Raw genomic sequence first — 18387 nt, forward strand, 5'->3', positions numbered from 1 at the left:
CCTTCCTCGAGTTTCAAGCCAGGTTTCGTTTGCAATGCAGATCTTGTGCTTATTAGCAACGCGGCTGTTTTGTTGCAAAAGAAACCGGTTACTTGCTTTTTTTGGAAACTCATCAGAGGTCTGAAGTTCTCCATTCCTGAACAGGAAGTAGAAGAAGTCGATTGTGTCACATAATTGGAAAGAAGAAGTTTCAAACAACCCCCCCCCCCCAAAATAAAAGAGTAAAAGGAGATGGTTTCTGAATTAAGAGTGGAAGGGAATAACAGAGCTGGAAGGTACCTTGGAGGTCTTCTAGTCCAGCCCCCTGCTCAGGCAGGAGACCCTAGACCATTCCAGACAAGTGGCTGGCCAGTCCCTTCTTAAAAGCCTCCAGTGATGGGAGCACCCACAACTTCTGGAGGGGAGCCCGTCCCACGGGTTGATTGTCCTCACTGTTAGGAAGTTTCTCCTTAATTCCGGGCTGCTTCTCTCCTTGATTGCTTCCCATCCTTTAAAAAATATTGTGGAATAGAAACTCAAAAAACATCATCTGGAACCGTGTGTGTGTGTGTGTCTGTGTGTGTGTGTGTGTGTCAAATTCTATTTCATTGAGAGCTGCATCAGGGTTGTGTTTGACCTCGTGGGCATGTCCAAGGAAGGCACGTTCAGCTCGACGTCACTCGTGTCGGGGGCACATGTGGTGGCCCGAGTGCTATCCCAGCGAAAACGGGCTCCTGAGCTCCGTTTTCAGCTGTGACAGCCTCCTGCAACCCTCTGCCAGTGAAAATGGGCTCCTGAGCTCTGTTTTCAGCTGTGACAACCTCCTGCAACCCTCTGCTAGAGAAAGTGGCTCCCGAGCTCCGTTTTCAGCTGCAACGGCCTCCTGCAACCCTCTGCCAGCGAAAACAGGCTCCCGAGCTCCGTTTTCAGCGGCGACGGCCTCCTGCAACCCTCTGCTAGAGAAAGTGGCTCCCGAGCTCTGTTTTCAGCTGCAACGGCCTCCTGCAACCCTCTGCCAGCGAAAACAGGCTCCCGAGCTCCGTTTTCAGCGGCGACGGCCTCCTGCAACCCTCTGCTAGAGAAAAGAGGCTCCCGAGCTCCGTTTTCTACTGTGACGGCCTCATGTAACCCTCTGCCAGTGAAAACGGGCTCCTGAGCTCCGTTTTCAGCGGTGACGGCCTCCTGCAACCCTCTGCCAGAGAAAAAAGGCTCCCGAGCTCTGTTTTCAGTGCGACGGCCTCCTGCAACCCTCTGCCAGAGAAAAGAGGCTCCCGAGCTCCATTTTCTGCTGTGACGGCCTCCTGTAACCCTCTGCCAGTGAAAACGGGCTCCTGAGCTCCGTTTTCAGCTGTGACAGCCTCCTGCAACCCTCTGCCAGTGAAAACGGGCTCCCGAGCTCTGCTTTCAGCTGTGGCGGCCTCCTGCAACCCTCTCCCAGCGAAAACGGGCTCCCGAGCTCCGTTTTCAGCTGCGACGGCCTCCTGCAATCCCCTGTCAGCGAAAACGGCTTCTGAAGCTCCGTTTTCAGCTGCGACGGCCTCCTGCAACCCTCTGCCAGCGAAAACGGAGCTTGGGAGCTCCGTTTTTGCTGGCAGAAGCACCGTGGGCCAGTCCTTCGCTATTTCCAAGGCGGCCTCCCGGGCCAAATCTAAGCACACTGTGGGCCGAATCCGGCCCTCGGGCCTTGAGTTTGACACCCTTGATCTAGAAAAACAAGCAGACGGTACAAGACCATCGGCTTCATTCGCAGCATTTGAACGTGGATTAAATAGTTGTCGTTGCGAGTATTAGACTTCTCACTGTCACGGATTAATTGGCCATTGCGATTTAAGCCAAAACATTGTGCTTTGCTTTAGTTGAAATTCTAAGGTTTAAAGTTGTGTGTTTTCTTTTTGTTGTTGTCTCCGCAGCCTAAAATGACTTCGGTATAAACGCCACAGAATGGCCTCCAAAGTCACAGATGCTATCGTCTGGTACCAGAAAAAGGTAAGATTTTTTTTTCCAGTATGAAACGATGGTTCATTTAGGTCACTAATGGCTCACTTTTTTATTGTCACGTGTGAGACATCCCCCCCTCCCGTGTGCCCAGTCCCCCTGTGCTCGCGCGCATGACTGCCCCCGTCCCCCGCGTGACTCCTCCCCGGCGATCCCCCCTTCCGCCTCCCTGAAGCCTTCTGGGAGCAAAAATGGGCTGCGGGAGGGAAATACCGCCCCCTGCGCCCTCCCCCAGCATGCACACACGGCCCCCACTCCTTCACACATGCGCCCCGCACATGCACAGCACAGCAGAGACTCGGAAATCAGCTGGCCGGCGGGAGGAACACAACGCATGCGCAGCTGAGCTGGGGCGACGGCTCGCTAATCTGATTGTTCCAAAGGTGTTTTTTCAGGAGGCAACTAGATTTTTCTTATTTATTTATTTCCTTTGGAAGACGTTTCGCTTCTCATTCTCACTTGAACGAACCTCCAAGTGGCCTCAACGACTCTCTAAAAGGATGCAAATGACCAGCTGTCTGCAAGGAGTATCAATCCTTCCATTCCCCCCACCGTTCAGTCAGAGCTGAAGAAGCTTCTTGGATGAGAAGCGAAACTTCTTAAAAAAAAAGCCACAAGAAACTCCAGTTTTGCCTCCTGAAAAAAAAAGTACCTTTGGGACTAATATCTGAGAGCTTTATTTTAATTAAAAAATTCCGGTTTTATCCTCTTGTTCCTCAAAGCTTTTATTATGTCTGGAGGCAGTGGGTGCAGTAAGTTTTCTGTTGACAACGCTTTCATCTTTACGTAGAAAATAACTTACCTTAAGGTTAGCTAAAATCTCAACAAATACCTCCCCAAAATTCTGGAAATGTGAATCAATACATGGAACATACTATCACTTATGGTGGACCTGTGACGAGGCTAAAATATTTTGGAAAAGGATCAAAAAGTGGCTAGAGATAATAACAGGTTTTAAAATAGAATGGAAACCTGAAGTTTTTTTTTTAATTAGGAATAATGACTATGAAATATTAAAAAAAAAAGAAATCCAGTATTTAATATTACATATAATTACAGCGGCGAGGATTGCCTTTGCCCAGAAATGGGAAAAACACATTAATTCCAAGCGAAGATAAAATAATAAGAAAGGTTATGGACTAGAGCCGAGGTGGCGCAGTGGTTAAATGCAGCACTGCAGGCTACTTCAGCTGACTGCAGTTCTGCAGTTCGGCTGTTCAAATCTCACCGGCTCAAGGTTGACTCAGCCTTCCATCCTTCCGAGGTGGGTAAAATGAGGACCCGGATTGTTGTTGAGGGCAATATGCTGACTCTGTAAACTGCTTAGAGCGGGCTGAAAGCCCTATGAAGCGGTATATAAGTTTAACTGCTATTGCTATTGCTGAAATGGACAAACTAACTAAAGAAACCCAGGGAAAAGAAGAATCAGAATTCTACCAGATATGGGATAAACGGTAAAGGTAGATGGAGGAAAGAAACAAGAATCAATGAAGGAAGCCCAAAAATAGTAGTTAAGGAGAATTAACAGACATATATATGTCTCCAAGTGGTTTAAACTTACTAGAGGTAATCAGCCAATATAGCAGACAGAGGAGTAAGATAAGAGGGTTAAGAATGGTGAAATACAAATTGAAAAATAATAGAAGGGGAAATAATATAAGGTGAGCGGTATCGATTGGTGATTGCTATTAGAAAGAACAGGAAGCTCCTGTTCGTATCGTATTGTGTAAATGTCGTGTACGTCTTAAGTTTTGTGTGTGTGTGTATTTTACATGTTTGTAAATAAAATTTAAAAAAAGAAAGAAAAAAAAAATAACTTACCCACTGAGCTGACCCCACACATTCCTAGTTTTTCAAACGTTACCGGAGAAATATGCATGGATGTAAGTCATAGTTACATAGTTATTAATATATGAATGCCGCCATTGTGTCCCCTTTCTTGGTTCAGTTTACTGGCGGGAGTTTATTTGTGCGTCTCGGTTTTTTGGAATGCAAGTTCAGAAACGCCTTTCTGAAGGGCAAAGGCTTTGTCTGTTTGTGTTTAAGGCTTAAGGGTGAACTTGATGTTCAGCATCGCTTAGGTACAAATGCAAATTATTTACTAAATCCCTTGGTGGTCTCTGAATTTTGCTTGTTTTCTTGCCAGCACTGATAATGTCAGCGTTCCAAGAATTAAATCAGAATCAAAGGCAAAACGATCCTTAAAGTTCCAATTTAATAAAGCAGACATCTTAGCACATCTGTGTTAATCCCAATACTGGAAATGATATCAGAATCCCACCCAGTTAAAAGTTCATGATCTTATCCCCACACCTACAAATCCATCACATGGTCCAATCTTCCTCTTCCACGCTGGCATCCACACCCAGCTTCTTCCGGTCAGGTGTCTTGGTGCGGAGACAAAGGATGACCTTTGCTTCTAGTAAAGAATGAAAACAATACACTCCACAATCCTACTCCTGTCTATTCCCCCCTCTCATCGACTATACTAATGAAACAGCATAATGAAGTGTGGCAGGCCAAAATTCTAAAAGGAATATAATTGCAGGCCCGACACCTAGTTTAGTTAATGAAACGTCTGTAAGAAAACAACCTAACTCAGAATGAACCAAGGACCCCACAATTCTCCTCTTCCTCCTTCTCTCCACAAACTCCACTCCCTCCTAGCACTGATGATGTTATCTAGTTGGGTTATGAAACGACTGCAAGAAAACAAGCAAGCTCAGAGAGCACCCTGCACCCCACACTCCTCCTCCCTGCAAACCCCACTGCCTACTAGCCTTGATAATGTTACACAGTTGGGTAATGGAACTGGAAATACCGGTAAGGAGGACGGGCGGGCAGGTGGGCCCTCCGGAGCACCATACTGGAATGGTATCTGGTGCTCCCAGCAGGCATCGATACGCCCGTACTGGGGTGTACTGGTCGCATCTCACCACTGGTATGTATGTTCCAGCATAACCCTGGAGCACCTCGAGCAATTTCAACCAAACTTGGTACACAGATGACTTATTCTCTGGAAACAAATATCGGGGGAGTAAGACAATCCTGGGGTGTGTGTGTCTGTGTGTGTGTGTCCCAGCATAACTCTGGAACACTTGGACCGTTAAGGAGAGCGAGTGCGGCGTCCTAGAGCGGTAGTTGTTTGTGATGCCAGTTCCTTTTCAGCTTCCTCTGGGAAGCCACCAGTGGGCAAGCGCCTGATGGGTTTGGGGCAAAGCGCCAGGATCGTAGACAGGGCGGGAAAGAGGAGCGCATGGGGTGGGGAAGGGAGAGGGCAGGGATGATGGGCATGGGAGTAGGGTGAAGAAAAGCCCTCTCAATGGCTCCCTGTCAGACAAACGCTTCAATGTCTCTAAATATCTGGGCAATGGCGGATTATCAGCTAGTTTAAAATAAAAAAGTCTGTATAATTGCTTGTTGTGTGTTTACCCTTTGGCAAAGATTTTCTCCGAAAAAACAATAACTCTGAATTGAAGCAGTAATCTGATCTTCACAGGGAAGACTGGAATGCAGATAGAGGAAGTCCCTGACTTACGACCACAACGGAGCCCCCAGATTTCTGTCATTAAGTGAGACATTTGTTAAGTGCTCCATTTTATGACCTCACCGTGGTTGTTAAGTGAATAACCACAGTTGTTAATTGACAAACACAGTTGTTAAGTGAATCTGGCTTCCTCCTCCCAACTTAACAACGGCCACGATTCACTTAACAACCGTGGCCAAGGAAGGTCGTGGAATGGGGCCAAAATCGCTTAACGACAGAAACTTCGGGCTCAGTTGTTGGTCATAAGCCGAGGACGGCCTACATTGCAGTTGTGCATTGCTGAGTAGATACTGTATCTCTTGCTGAACGTTTTCTTCTTATTTCCTGAGGGCCAAAATGTCTTTATCAGGTGGATTGCATCAATAAATTTGGTTAGGATCGTGATAGGGAACTTATGGCAACATATGGCATCCTTCCTCTCTGTGGGCACATGAGCCGTCACCCAGCTGGGCTCCACCGCGGCGTGACCCGACAAAAGGGCGAACGACAAAACCGCGCCCAACTAAACCGCGTCGCTGACGTCATCAACGCGGCGACAACAGCCAGCACGGAGAAAGAAGGGCGCTTTACATAGCGCGTCGAAAGAAAGCCGATTTAACTTAAGATAAGGGTTAGCTTTAGGGTTAGCTTTAGGGTTAGGTTAAGGGTTAGGGTTAGATTAGGTTAAGGATTAGGTTAAGGGTTAGGTTTAGGATTAGGTTTAGTGTTAGGTTTAGGGCTAGGGGTTAAGTTTAGGTTTAGAGTTTACAGCGTGCTTCTGTCTCCGCGCTGTTGTTGCCCTGTTGATGATGTCAGCGACGCGGTTTAGTCGGGCGCGGTTTTGTCGTTCGCCCTTTTGTCGGTGAACCCCACCGCGGATGTGCCTTGCGCCCGCCAGCTGGTTTTCGGGTCTCTCGTTCATTGCATTACAGGTGCATGAACGTTTCCGTCATGCGGCGACAAAAAGGTTAGCGCTCCCTGGGTTAGGACGGCAGGCGAGCGAGTGGACATCAATTATGCATTGACGCTGAAATATTTATTGTTTCTATTAGAAACTCCGCGGCTGGTAAGTATTGGACTACACAGTGATACTGTCGCAGCCTCTAGTTAAACTGAACTCAAGGTGTTTCTCCCGAAGCTCAGGTTTAAATCTGGAAAGGATGTGCCTTATTCTTTCCACCAGAAACTTAAGATAGCAATTAATCAACAGGGCTTAGCAAAAAAAATAAAATAATAATCAACTCCCGTTAAACACACACAGAGACGCACAAATGTTAAGGGCCGATATTATTATTATTATTATTTTTTGGTGCCACTTGCAGCCTGGCAAACAGAACGCAACCCTCCTTTTTAAAAAAAAAATTATTTTATTTTATTTTCAAAACAAACATACAAATCCTCCTTCTTTACATACTGTAGAAAGTGTATCAGTTGGTTACAAAAGGCTTTTGTGCGTCTCTTCCACCGTCATCAAATATAATTCATATTAATTCTAACATCTTCGCTCGGATATTTATTATATTACCATCATCATACCTCCACTTTTATTTGACTGTAATTATTTAAACGTCCTTCATCATAAAATATACCAAGATTTAATACATAACCACATACTGGCATTTCATTTACTTATTTATAAAATCCTCCATTAACATTTAAATCCTCATATCCTGTTCTAGCTAAACATCCATAATATTTAATACCAAAATTTTCTAATCCTCCATGTATATAATTTTATTATCATTACCCTTCCTTTATTTAACTATATCCTATATCATAATATTTTCCCCCTATTAGTTAAACTTTAGCTGTGTTCAATTTTGTTCTTTTTTATTGTTATTGTTATTAATAACCTTTATATATAGTCCAAAATATTTCTAACCTTCCCTTCATGGGTAACATTCAATATTCATATCCAATTATTACTTATCGTAACAGCTCAACGTTGTATACATTACTATCATTATCAATTATCAATCAAGGGCCGATATTATTGTTGCCCTTGGTTGTATATAAACCGAGGCATAGAATTAAAAAAAAATCACGTATTAGGGTCCTCTTGGTAAAACCTTAGGAAGTATTCCACACCTGGAATACAGCATCGAGTTTTGGTCAACACATTGCCAAAAATAGGATTTGGAAAAAGCCAGGAGTGGAGCAACTAAGACAATGAAAGTCCTGGAGACTAAAACATATAAAGAACGGTTGCAGGAACTGGGTATGTCTAGTTTAATGTAGAGAAGGACTAGGGGAGACATGATAGCAGTCTTCCAGTATTTAGCAATAGCAGTTAGACTTATATACCGCTTCATAGGGCTTTCAGCCCTCTCTAAGCGGTTTACAGAATCAGCATATTGCCCCCAAAAACAATCCGGGTCCTCATTTTACCCACCTCGGAAGGATGGAAGGCTGAGTCAACCTTGAGCCGGTGAGATTTGAACAGCCGAACTGCAGAACTGCAGTCAGCTGAAAGTAGCCTGCAGTGCTGCATTTAACCACTGCGCCACCTCGGCTCTATTTGAGGGGCTGCCACAAAGAAGAGGGAGTCAAGCTATTCTCCAGGGCACCTGAAGGCAGAACAAGAAATCATAGTTGGAAACTCATCAAAGGAGAGAAGCAACGTGGAATTAAAGGAGAAACTTCCTCATAGCGAGGACAATTAACCAGCGGAACAGCTCGCCACCAGAAATTGCGAACACTCCAACACTGGAGGTTTTTAAGAAGAGACTGGACAGTCATTGTCTCAAATTCTGCAGGGGGGTGATGGCTGTGGTGCCCAGCGCCCTTTCTGTGGGTACACGAGCCATTGCTCCAGTTCAGCTCTTCTGCGCATGTGCATCTGCCTTCCGCTGGCCGGCTGGTATTTGGGTCTCTGCTGTGCATGCGTGGGGGGCTTGCAGGGGGCCACATGTGCAGTCATAGGGGCATGGGGGGCATAAGTGGGTGCGGGCACACATGAGGGTGGGGTGCATGCGTGGGGGCCGTGTGTGCATTGCATTTTGGGGGTTCGGGTGCTTCGGGCACTTTGTCTGGAAAACGTTGGCCATCATTGGTCCAGGGTCTCCTGCTTGATCAGGGGGTTGGACTAGAAGACCTCCAAGGTCCCTTCCATATCTATTCCGATTGTTAGCTCCCTCCTTTTTTTTTTTTTTTTAAATAAGATTTTATTGGTAAAAAGAAAATACAGCATCCATAACTTGTAAAAAACAATACAACTACATTTCGAGATATTCCCATACTATCAAATCATTATAAACATCAAAGGTTAGGTATCTTATTCCTTCCCTCCCTCTTCTCTTCCCTCATTTCTTCTTTTCCATACCCTTTTCTTCCCTCCCCCCCTTACTTACTTCTCCCCTGCCTTCCCTCCTTTCTTTTCTCCTTTCCTCCTTTCCTTCCCCCTCCTTTCCCTCCCTCGATCCCCCCTCCTTCTCACATACCTTTCCTCCTTCCCTTCCTCTTTCCCTCCTCCTTCCTTTTCTCTTAATCTCCCTCCTTTCCTCCCTCCTTCCTTCCTTCCTTTCAACTCTCCTTCTCTCTTTCTTTCCCTCCCTCTTTCCCTCTTTACTACCCTCTCCTCTTCCCTCCCTCCTTCCTCCCCCCGTTTCTTCTCTTTCTTCTCTCCTTCTTTCTTCCCACCTTCTTTCCCTTCTCTTCTTTCTCTTCCCCTTTATCCTTCCCCCCTTCTTCTACCTTTCCTGTTCCTCTCCTTTCTCCTCTCCATCCTGACTTCCCTACTGTCCTCCTTCCCTCCCCTCTAACCTTTGTTACATTTACATATTTTCCTCTGCTGAGGACAACCTGGTTCTCTTTTCCTTTCCTTGCTTAAAGAGGCAAGGATTATATATTTTTTAATATATATTTTTATTCTTTTTTAAAAAAAACAAAAGAACACAAGACACAAAACAAGAGAAAAAAACCCCAACTTTCCTCCATTTCATCAAGCGTGTCGTTTGGTTACGAGTTTTTGTGCATCAATTCTTAAGATTAAGAATAGCATCCCTGGTTTTGCGTTAAACATAACTGAATATTTCGCTGTCATGGAGCATCATGTGTTCAAATTACCATTAATATCCTTTCATTTGTAACAATCCTTATTTCCTTGGATTCATAATTATCTCTCAAATGACAATAAGTCTTTAAAGTATTATAATATCACTTATCTCCCAAGGAGAAAAAGCAAAGATTAGCTCCCTCCTTTTTCAATGTTTGCCTGTGCGCAGAAGTGGGCAATTTTGTCCAAACGCCGGAGTAATATAATACTTCCACATTTTGTGTCAAGTTGAAGAATAGACAGTTATAAAATCCTTCCTTTCTTTTCTTTTTTTTTTCAAGAAGTGCATTATCTCTCTCCAGACCACTTCCTGGCCCCTCCTTCTTAAAACCAACTTTCGTGCAACAACATCGCTCGCAGTTCAAGGCTAGGCCGTGTCCTCCCCGTACGGTTTCCGTTCACAGTTGCTGGGAGGGGACAGCGCTGCGCCCCCACATCCTCAGCGCGATGCTTCAGGCACGCCAGTTCTCTTGCTAGTTCTCTCTCTGTCCCTCACGTGCTTTTGGAGGGCTGCAGAAGATTAAATGTATATAGACATTTAGATGATTTCCGGAGTAACGGAATGGAAATACTTTCCCCCCCAGAAGTGGTGGGTGCTCCAACACTGGAGGTTTTTAAGAAGAGATGGCACAGACCTTTGTCTGGAATGGCGTAGGGTCTCCGGCTTGAGTAGGGGGTTGGACTAGAAGACCTCCAAGGTCCCTTCCAACTCTTCCCTTCCTTTCCCTCCCCCCTCCCCTCTTCTCTCCTCTTGAAGAGATTGGACTGCCAGTTATCTGGAATAGTATAGGGTCTCCAGCTTGAGTAGAGGGTAGACTAGAAGACCTCTAAGGTCCCTTCCAACTCAACTCTTCACTCCTCCTCTCCTCTCGAAGAGATTGGACTGCCAGTTGTCTGGAATAGTATAGGGTCTCCGGCTTGAGTAGGGGGTTGGACTAGAAGACCTCCAAGGTCCCTTCCAACTCAACTCTTCCCCCAACTTCTCTTCTCTCCTCCTCCTCCTCTCCTCTCCTCTCCTCTCCAAGACTGCCAATTGGACTGCCAGTTGTTTGGAATGGTATAGGGCCTCCAGCTTGAGTAGAGGGTAGACTAGTAGACCTCTAAGGTCCCTTCCAACTCAACTCTCCTCTCCTCCTCTCCTCCTCTCCTCCTCTCCTCCTCTCCTCCTCTCCTCCTCTCCTCCTCTCCTCCTCTCCTCCTCTCCTCTCGAAGAGATTGGACTGCCAGTTGTCTGGAATTGTATAGGGTCTCCGGCTTGAGTAGAGGGTAGACTAGAAGACCTCTAAGGTCCCTTCCAACTCTTCCCTTCCTTTCCCTTTCCTTCTTCCTTCCCCTCCCCCCTCCCCTCTTGAAGAGAGGCCTGCCAGTGGAATAGTATAGGGTCTCCAGCTTGAGTAGGGGGTTGGAATAGAAGACCTCCAAGGTCCCTTCCAACTCTTCTCTTCCCTTCCCTTCCTTTCCCTTCCCCCTCCCCTCTTGAAGAGAGGACCGCCAGTGGAATAGTATAGGGTCTCCAGCTTGAGTAAAGGGTTGGACTAGAAGACCTCCAAGATCCAACTCTTCTCTTCCTCCAACTTCTCCTCTCCTCTTCACGACTGCCAGTTGGACTGCCAGTTGTTTGGAATGGTATAGGGTCTCCAGCTTGAGTAGAGGGTAGTCTAGAAGACCTCTAAGGCCCCTTCCAACTCTTCTCTCCTCCTCTCCTCTCCATCTTCCCCCTCCCCCTCTTTCTGTATATGGAACTGAAGGTCTCCATATCACTGTAGAAATGGAGGTCAGGTCTTCTGGATCGGAATCCTTTTTTCTGCTCTTGGGTGGGACACGGTGAACTCCCCTTGGCAGGCAGCTCTTTGAGCCTGCCCCCAGATCCCTGATGAAAAAGGCGATTCCCTCAGCTAACCCGCTATTTCTGCCTCCCCTCCCCCCCCCGGAAAATGCACCTGAAACGCATCTGAGGTAATTTAGAAGCACCCACTCATGAGGGCATTCCAGTTGCACCAGTCACAAACCTGGTGGTTTGAGCCGACATTCCCCGACATTCTCCTCATACTCTTGACTCAACAGCAGCCCATTAAATATATATATATGTATTAATATTCTACGGAAGGAATAGAATTACCCTGTCATTAAGGAATAAGTGGCTGATACAGCTAATTTTTGGTTTATGATTAAAAAGCTCGTCTGATGACTGGATAATTACACCGTTTCTTTTCATTAGGATGTGGAAGTGTGGTGTGTAAGAGGTTGTTATTCTCAGCTTTCACCCTTGTAGTTTCATTCTATTTGGGTATCAAGGTCATGGGATCAAAATTCAGGCACTTGGCAGCTGATCGTCGCATCTCCGTGATCCCCTTTTGCGACCTTCGGATAAGCAAAGTAGATTCACTTAACAACCGTTAAGTTGCTAAACGAACAGACGTAGTGATACGGTGTGTCGTAAAGGCCATCGAATGTGACCCAATCCACCTGACAGATGATTCGCTTAGCATCGGGAATTTGGGGGCTCAGTTGATGTAAATCAAGCACTACCTGTAACCATCTTCTTTTAATGACACCGTGACCCCTTGCGGGATTGTGTTTCCTGGCCGGATGCCCATCCTGTCTCCAGTGCGGAGTTTTGTTCAGCAGATATATTTGGATTGTGCCCAGAGAGAGAAATATCTGCCTTTACCCAGAATCGAACTCATTGCCTCTTGATTGTGAGGCGAGAGTTCTACCTCTAAGCCACCGCTCCACTGTAATACAATAGGAAATGCCTCAATATTTTGTGTGTTTGTGTGTGTGTATCTGTGTGTGTAAATAAAAAAATTTTTTGGGGAGAAATCAGCTGTGAGTTTGGGCTTATTTCTTTACTTCCTGGCTTTATGTTAGTGTGTTTCTTTCGTAACCCGACAAATGCGCGCACGACAAAAGCGCACCAACAAAACCGCAACGTCGAAATCGCGCCCACAACAGGGCGCTGACAAAACTGCGCCCACAAAAGCGCGATTGGGGTTAAGGTAAGGGTTAGGGTTAGGGTTAGGGTTAGGTTCAGGGTTAGGGTTAGGGTTAGGGTTATTACCTTGTTTTCACGTTGTTTGTTGATAGCACGCTTTTGTCGGCACACTGTTGTCGGCGTGCTGTTGTCGGCGTGATTTCGACGTCATGGTTTTCTCGCCGCGGTTTTGTCGGTGCGCTTTTGTCGTGCGCGCATTTGTTGGTGAACCATTTCTTTCAATTTTTTGTGGTTTCTCACGGACCTTTCCCGAGATTTTATTTTGTTATCTAGCTCAGTAGATTTTGTTATTAAAAATAAACCACTGAACTGGAAAAAAAAAAAGAATCTACTGAAAGATTTTGTTGTTGTTATGAGCAGCATGGTGGCCTAGTGGTGGTGACGCTTGCTTCCCACTTAAGTAGCGGGATGTTTCTCTTTCAGGACACAAAGAGAAAATATCTGCTGTGAACTCCACTTAGGCGTCAGGAAGGAGATCCGGCCAGTAAATGCTCGGCTCCATCCAGTCAACCTGATTCCACCCCAAATTAAAAGATTACAGGGTTGTAAAAAGGGAGTTATTCCAGTAGATTTTATTATCTTTCTGTGTGAATCCTGTTACAGATTATTTAACTGCCTGTGTTAAGAACTCGAGTTCATACAAGATCCATCTCCTCGTAGTTTACCACAGGCAGAATTTTTGTTCCATCTCTTATGACGCCTGACATTGGAGTGGAAAGGCAAAAAAAGAACAAAAACCTTGAAGATTTAGTAGAAAAGGAAGACAAATGCTTTAATAATAAAAAGACATACAGCAGAAGCACTTAGTTTTAAAAGAATGAATAACGTGTAGAGTATGCCCTGTAAATCGTACTACGTGTAGAATCTCCAGTCTGTTAATCAAATTTTATGAAATTACTTAATACTAAACCGAAGTATAATGTTCATTCGAAGACTTGTGTGGTAAACCACAAGTTTCTATTCTTCCTTCTTTCTCTAAAGATAACAACTGTAGAATGGGAACTTGTGTGTGTGTTCAGCACAGCACGTAAATAATTTCCAAATGCTTGAAGGGCCTCTGAAATTATGGTGAAGTTTTTAGTTTTTACTATAATGAAGTCGGCAAAGGAGGAGAGTCAGAACAGCCTTTCATGCATTATCTAACACTCCTGCAATTGTTTTATTTCGCCACCTGTAACACCAGGCTGGGTACCGATCGAATAAATGGTTATCCAGCACAATCTCGAATTATTATCTAGAGTAATCCTTGAGCAGGTCCTGAGAGAGATGTGGATTCCTGGAAGTATACAGTCTACAGAAATGTTGTGCACTCTCTTCTATTTTTATATATTTATTTATTTTTCTGTTCCTGTTTGAACATAGAGCGCGAAATGATTTTTTTAAAAAATTAATGACTGTAAATTATGGATGTTGGCACATTAATCAGCTATCTATTTTACAAGATGGCTGGGTGGATGTGTGGGTGGGTGGATGGGTAGGTAGGGAGAGAGAGAGAGAGAGAGAGAGAGAGAGAGAGAGAGAGAGAGAGAGAGAGAGATGGGTACACAGACAGACAGACAGATATGGACAGAGATAGACAGAGACAGATGATGGATGGAGCAGTAGGTAGAGAGATTGATATGGAGATAGATATATAATATAAATTAGATAGATAGATAGATAGATAGATATAGTTAGATGAATATAGAGATAGATATAGAGATAGATGGATGGATAGAGGAATAGATGGATGTAGGGATATAGATAGATAGATAGATAGATAGATAGATAGATAGATAGATAGATAGATAGATAGATAGATAGATAGATAGATGATGGATATAGTTAGATGAATATATAGATAGAGAGATAGATGGATGGATAGAGGAATAGATGGATGTAGGGATAGAGATAGATAGATAGATAGATAGATAGATAGATAGATAGATAGATAGATAGATAGATGGATGGATATAGTTAGATGAATATATAGATAGATATAGAGATAGATGGATGGATAGAGGAATAGATGGATGTAGGGATAGAGATAGATAGATAGATAGATAGATAGATAGATAGATAGATAGATAGATAGATACAGAGACAGACAGAGAAGAAGGATGGATGGATGGATATAGGATAGATAGACAGACAGGGATAGATGCATGGATGGATATATAGATGGTTATAAAGATAGATATAGAGATAGATGGGTGGATAGAGGGACAGATGGATAGAGGGACAGATGGATAGAGGGATAGATAGACAGACAGGCAGACAGACAGACATAGAAGATGGATGGATGGATGGATGGATGGATGGATGGATGGATGGATGGATGGATGGATGGATGGATGGATGGATGGTTGGGTAGGTAGGTAGGTAGGTAGGTTAGGTAGGTAGGTAGGTAGGTAGGTAGGTAGGTAGGTAGGTAGGTAGGTAGGTAGGTAGAGACAGAGACAGACAGACAGAGAAGATGGATAGAGGGATAGTGGGATATTGGGATAGACAGACAGAAAGACAGAGAAGATGGATGGATATAGGGATGGATGGATAGATAGATAGATAGATAGATAGATAGATAGATAGATAGATAGATAGATAGATGATAGATGTAGAGAGATGGATATAGAGATAGATAGATATAAAGGCAGACAGGCATGATGGCTGGATGGATACAGTAGGTGGAGGGATGGAGAGCGAGATGATAGACCGATCCTATTGCACCGTAAAACATAGCAAATCGTTTTTATTCTAAGGACGATCTTAGTAGGAGCAACGCTCAGACGTTTACTTCGTTTATCCCGGAATTAACCCAGAGTACTCTATCTGGGTGTACTGCCCTATCTCCACTCATTGTAAAGCAGTTCGTTGAATCTGGATGGATCCATCAAGTGGCTTTCGGCTCCTCACACCCACATAGATAAATGTTATCAAGAAACAACACGGGGGCCTTTTAAGTTGCCTAATCACGCCATTCCTTGGAATGCAGCCTCTGGAATTTAGCAATCTTCTAAGTCAAGTGTTTTCAGAGGACTTCTGTCACTGTGGCATGCTCCATTTTTGCAAATGTAGAAGCACCGTTAATTTTGAAGCCCGCTAACATCAGCTGGGTGCTGCCACCTGTTGGATCAGTGCAGAAAATGCAGAAAAGCCATTTTATAACTCGTTATGATGTGCAGCCCATTTAGCTAAAAGTCGTAAACCAAAAAAACACCAGTCCTGCTGTTAAAACAGATAAATGTGATTTATTATCAGCTAAACCACTGTAATACGCGCAGTGCTTATGTTTGTAATCGCTAAAGTTTTTTTTAAAAATTATTAAAAGGTAGATTTAAAATAATCACATGTATTTAAGATGGTTCATCTCTTTGATCTGCTGCTTTCTCTCTCTCCATGTAATATATATGTATATGCACAGATGTGCTGTTTTGGATGCCGTGCCAAATTTGCATTCTGCCGTGCCATGTTTTAATTAAATCCTTTTTTTTTCCTCCTTTATAGATTGGGGCTTATGATCAACAAATATGGGAAAAATCTGTTGAACAAAGAGAAATCAAGGTAAATTTTTGGGCTTTAATTCCTTTATTTTATAACAGTACATTCCTTAATAAATTTGTTTTACGTTGGTTAAGAAAAGCAGAGTTTTTAAGCAAAAACTTCTAATCTTTACAATGATTGAGCATTTAGCCCTGTTTAACTGTTCCCCAATAACGTTACGTACAACCAATAACACTTGATATTGTCAGTTGAGTTTTACATAATTGCATACTGATTTTCCTGTTCTGGTTAATGATCACAATAAACTTTTTCAAGTTCCAGTAACATATTTAAATAATGCGCTTTATAGAAATATTTGCAGATGAATAAGTTTTGAGCAGCTTTCATTATTAACTTACTAGCCAATAACCCGGTTATTTATTTATACGGGGAAAATGTCCAGCTCAAACGTAATTTCTAATGTTGGATTTTCCCCCTTACCAGAGGGATCCCCCTTGTGGAGTACTGTGAAGCCGTTACCATGGCAACTCCACAGCGCTGTACAGTAGAAACCATTTTACGGCAGTACAGTAGAAGTCATTTTAAGGCACAACAGGCTGTATCTTAACAGAAGACACACCCTGAGGGGTGTTAGGGGCGTCTTATCCCCACAATATTTGTTTCCAGAGGGTGAGTCATCTGTGTACCAAGTTTGGTTGAAATTGCTCGAGGCGTTCCAGAGTTATGCTGGAACACACACACACACACACACACACACACACACACACACACACACACACACACACACACACACTGTATATATATTTTAAGGAAGTCGTATAAAATTCTGAACGTGACCCGTAGAAAATTATTTTTTCTCTCCCACATTTTGTTAACAAAGTGGTAGGATTTACATGCTAATTCTTAACAGATCTGCAATATTTTAGTAGTTTTAAATCAATTCAAAGTTAGAACAATTCATCAGTGGAAAACCTTGCCACCAGAAGTTGTAAATGCTACAACACTGGAAGTTTTAAAGAAGAAATTGGATAACTATTTGTCTGAAGTGGTCTAGGGTTTCCTGCCTAAGCAGGGGGTTGGTCTAGAAGACCTCCAAGGTCCCTTCCAACTCTATTATTCTATTCTATTCTAAATCAGTTTTTTCTCCTACTGAAATGAAACATTAGCACAAGAATCAGGAAGGGGAAGGAAAGTTAGAGGATTGGGACAACTATATTTGTTTTATGTCCATCAGGCTGTAAAATGGGTATAAACAGCACCACACTTTGCTGTGTGTAGAAGCTCCAAAAATCGGAGTAAAAAATCTACCTTTCTTTCTCTCTTTGAGAAATCTAAGCACTGACAGAAAAATCGTGCTGTGTTTAGTTCACGTTGCGTTAAAACTGCTTGTCATTTCATCTTGCACGCTCTTGTGACTTTTTGTTAGTTTTAGTTTATTGTCTTCTGGTTGTGTTTATATAGTTCCAGTTCACTTTTCATCCTGTTATTCTTTTGAACAGTTTATTAAACTGGTAAGTATGTGATGATGGCGGAAATGTGCATCAAGCAAGCAATTTTTGTAGATTAACGGTTTTTGCATCTAAGCTAACCTCACTAACAAAATCTGTTTAGCATCTGGTGAGCTGCAAGCAAATGTTTGAATATTTAAGGATCCCTTCCATATAATAATAATAATAATAATAATAATAATAATAATAATAATAATAATAATAATAATAATAATAATAATAATGCTGTAAAAAAATCGTGCAGACTGATTATAAATTGCGGCACAATTCAGTAGCACAAATGATCCATTGGAATTTGTGCAAAAATTATAATATTAAAACAGCAACAAACTGGTGGGAACATCAGCCTGAAAAAGTCACCGAAAATCAGATGGTCAAGATCTTGTGGGACTTCCGTATACAAACCGACAAAATACTGGCGCATAATACACCAGACATCACACTGGTTGAGAAAAATAAGGTCACAATCATAGACATCGCAATACCAGGTGATAGCAGGGTCGCCGAGAAGGAACATGAAAAAATCGCAAAATACCAGGACTTAAAAATCGAAATTCAACGACTATGGCACAAACCAGCAGTGGTAATTCCAGTAGTAATTGGCACACTGGGTGCTGTTCCAAAAGCACTGGAATTACATTTAAAACAGTTAAAAATTGACAAAATCACCATCAGTCAAATGCAAAAAGCCGCACTGCTTGGATCTGCACGCATATTACGAAAATACGTTACGACGTCCTAGGCCTCTGGGTGGGGCTCGACTAGTAACCAATGCCAAATCCGGCGAAACAACTGGCCGCTGTGATACAATTGTATAATAATAATAATAATGATGATGATGATGATGATG

At 43.4% G+C, this 18387-nt stretch overlaps 1 protein-coding gene across 2 annotated transcripts in view; it reads left to right on the top strand.

Annotated features, from left to right (window-relative positions):
• The first annotated feature begins 1887 nt into the window (after window positions 1-1887).
• The window catches only part of PHTF2 (putative homeodomain transcription factor 2), a 47754-nt gene continuing 31254 nt past the window's right edge, over window positions 1888-18387 (top strand). For both annotated transcript variants that reach the window (XM_087722351.1, XM_087722352.1), the window contains exons 1-2: window positions 1888-1965; window positions 16033-16089. In XM_087722351.1, coding sequence (XP_087578477.1) covers window positions 1921-1965; window positions 16033-16089 — 102 coding nt within the window. In that variant the 5' untranslated portion in view covers window positions 1888-1920. The remainder of the gene's footprint in view (window positions 1966-16032; window positions 16090-18387) is intronic.

The sequence above is a fragment of the Thamnophis sirtalis genome, unplaced genomic scaffold (genome assembly GCF_051295495.1).
Source record: "Thamnophis sirtalis isolate CommonGarterSnake01/CBP01778 unplaced genomic scaffold, rThaSir2_p1.2 scaffold_9, whole genome shotgun sequence".
NCBI lineage: Eukaryota > Metazoa > Chordata > Lepidosauria > Squamata > Natricidae > Thamnophis > Thamnophis sirtalis.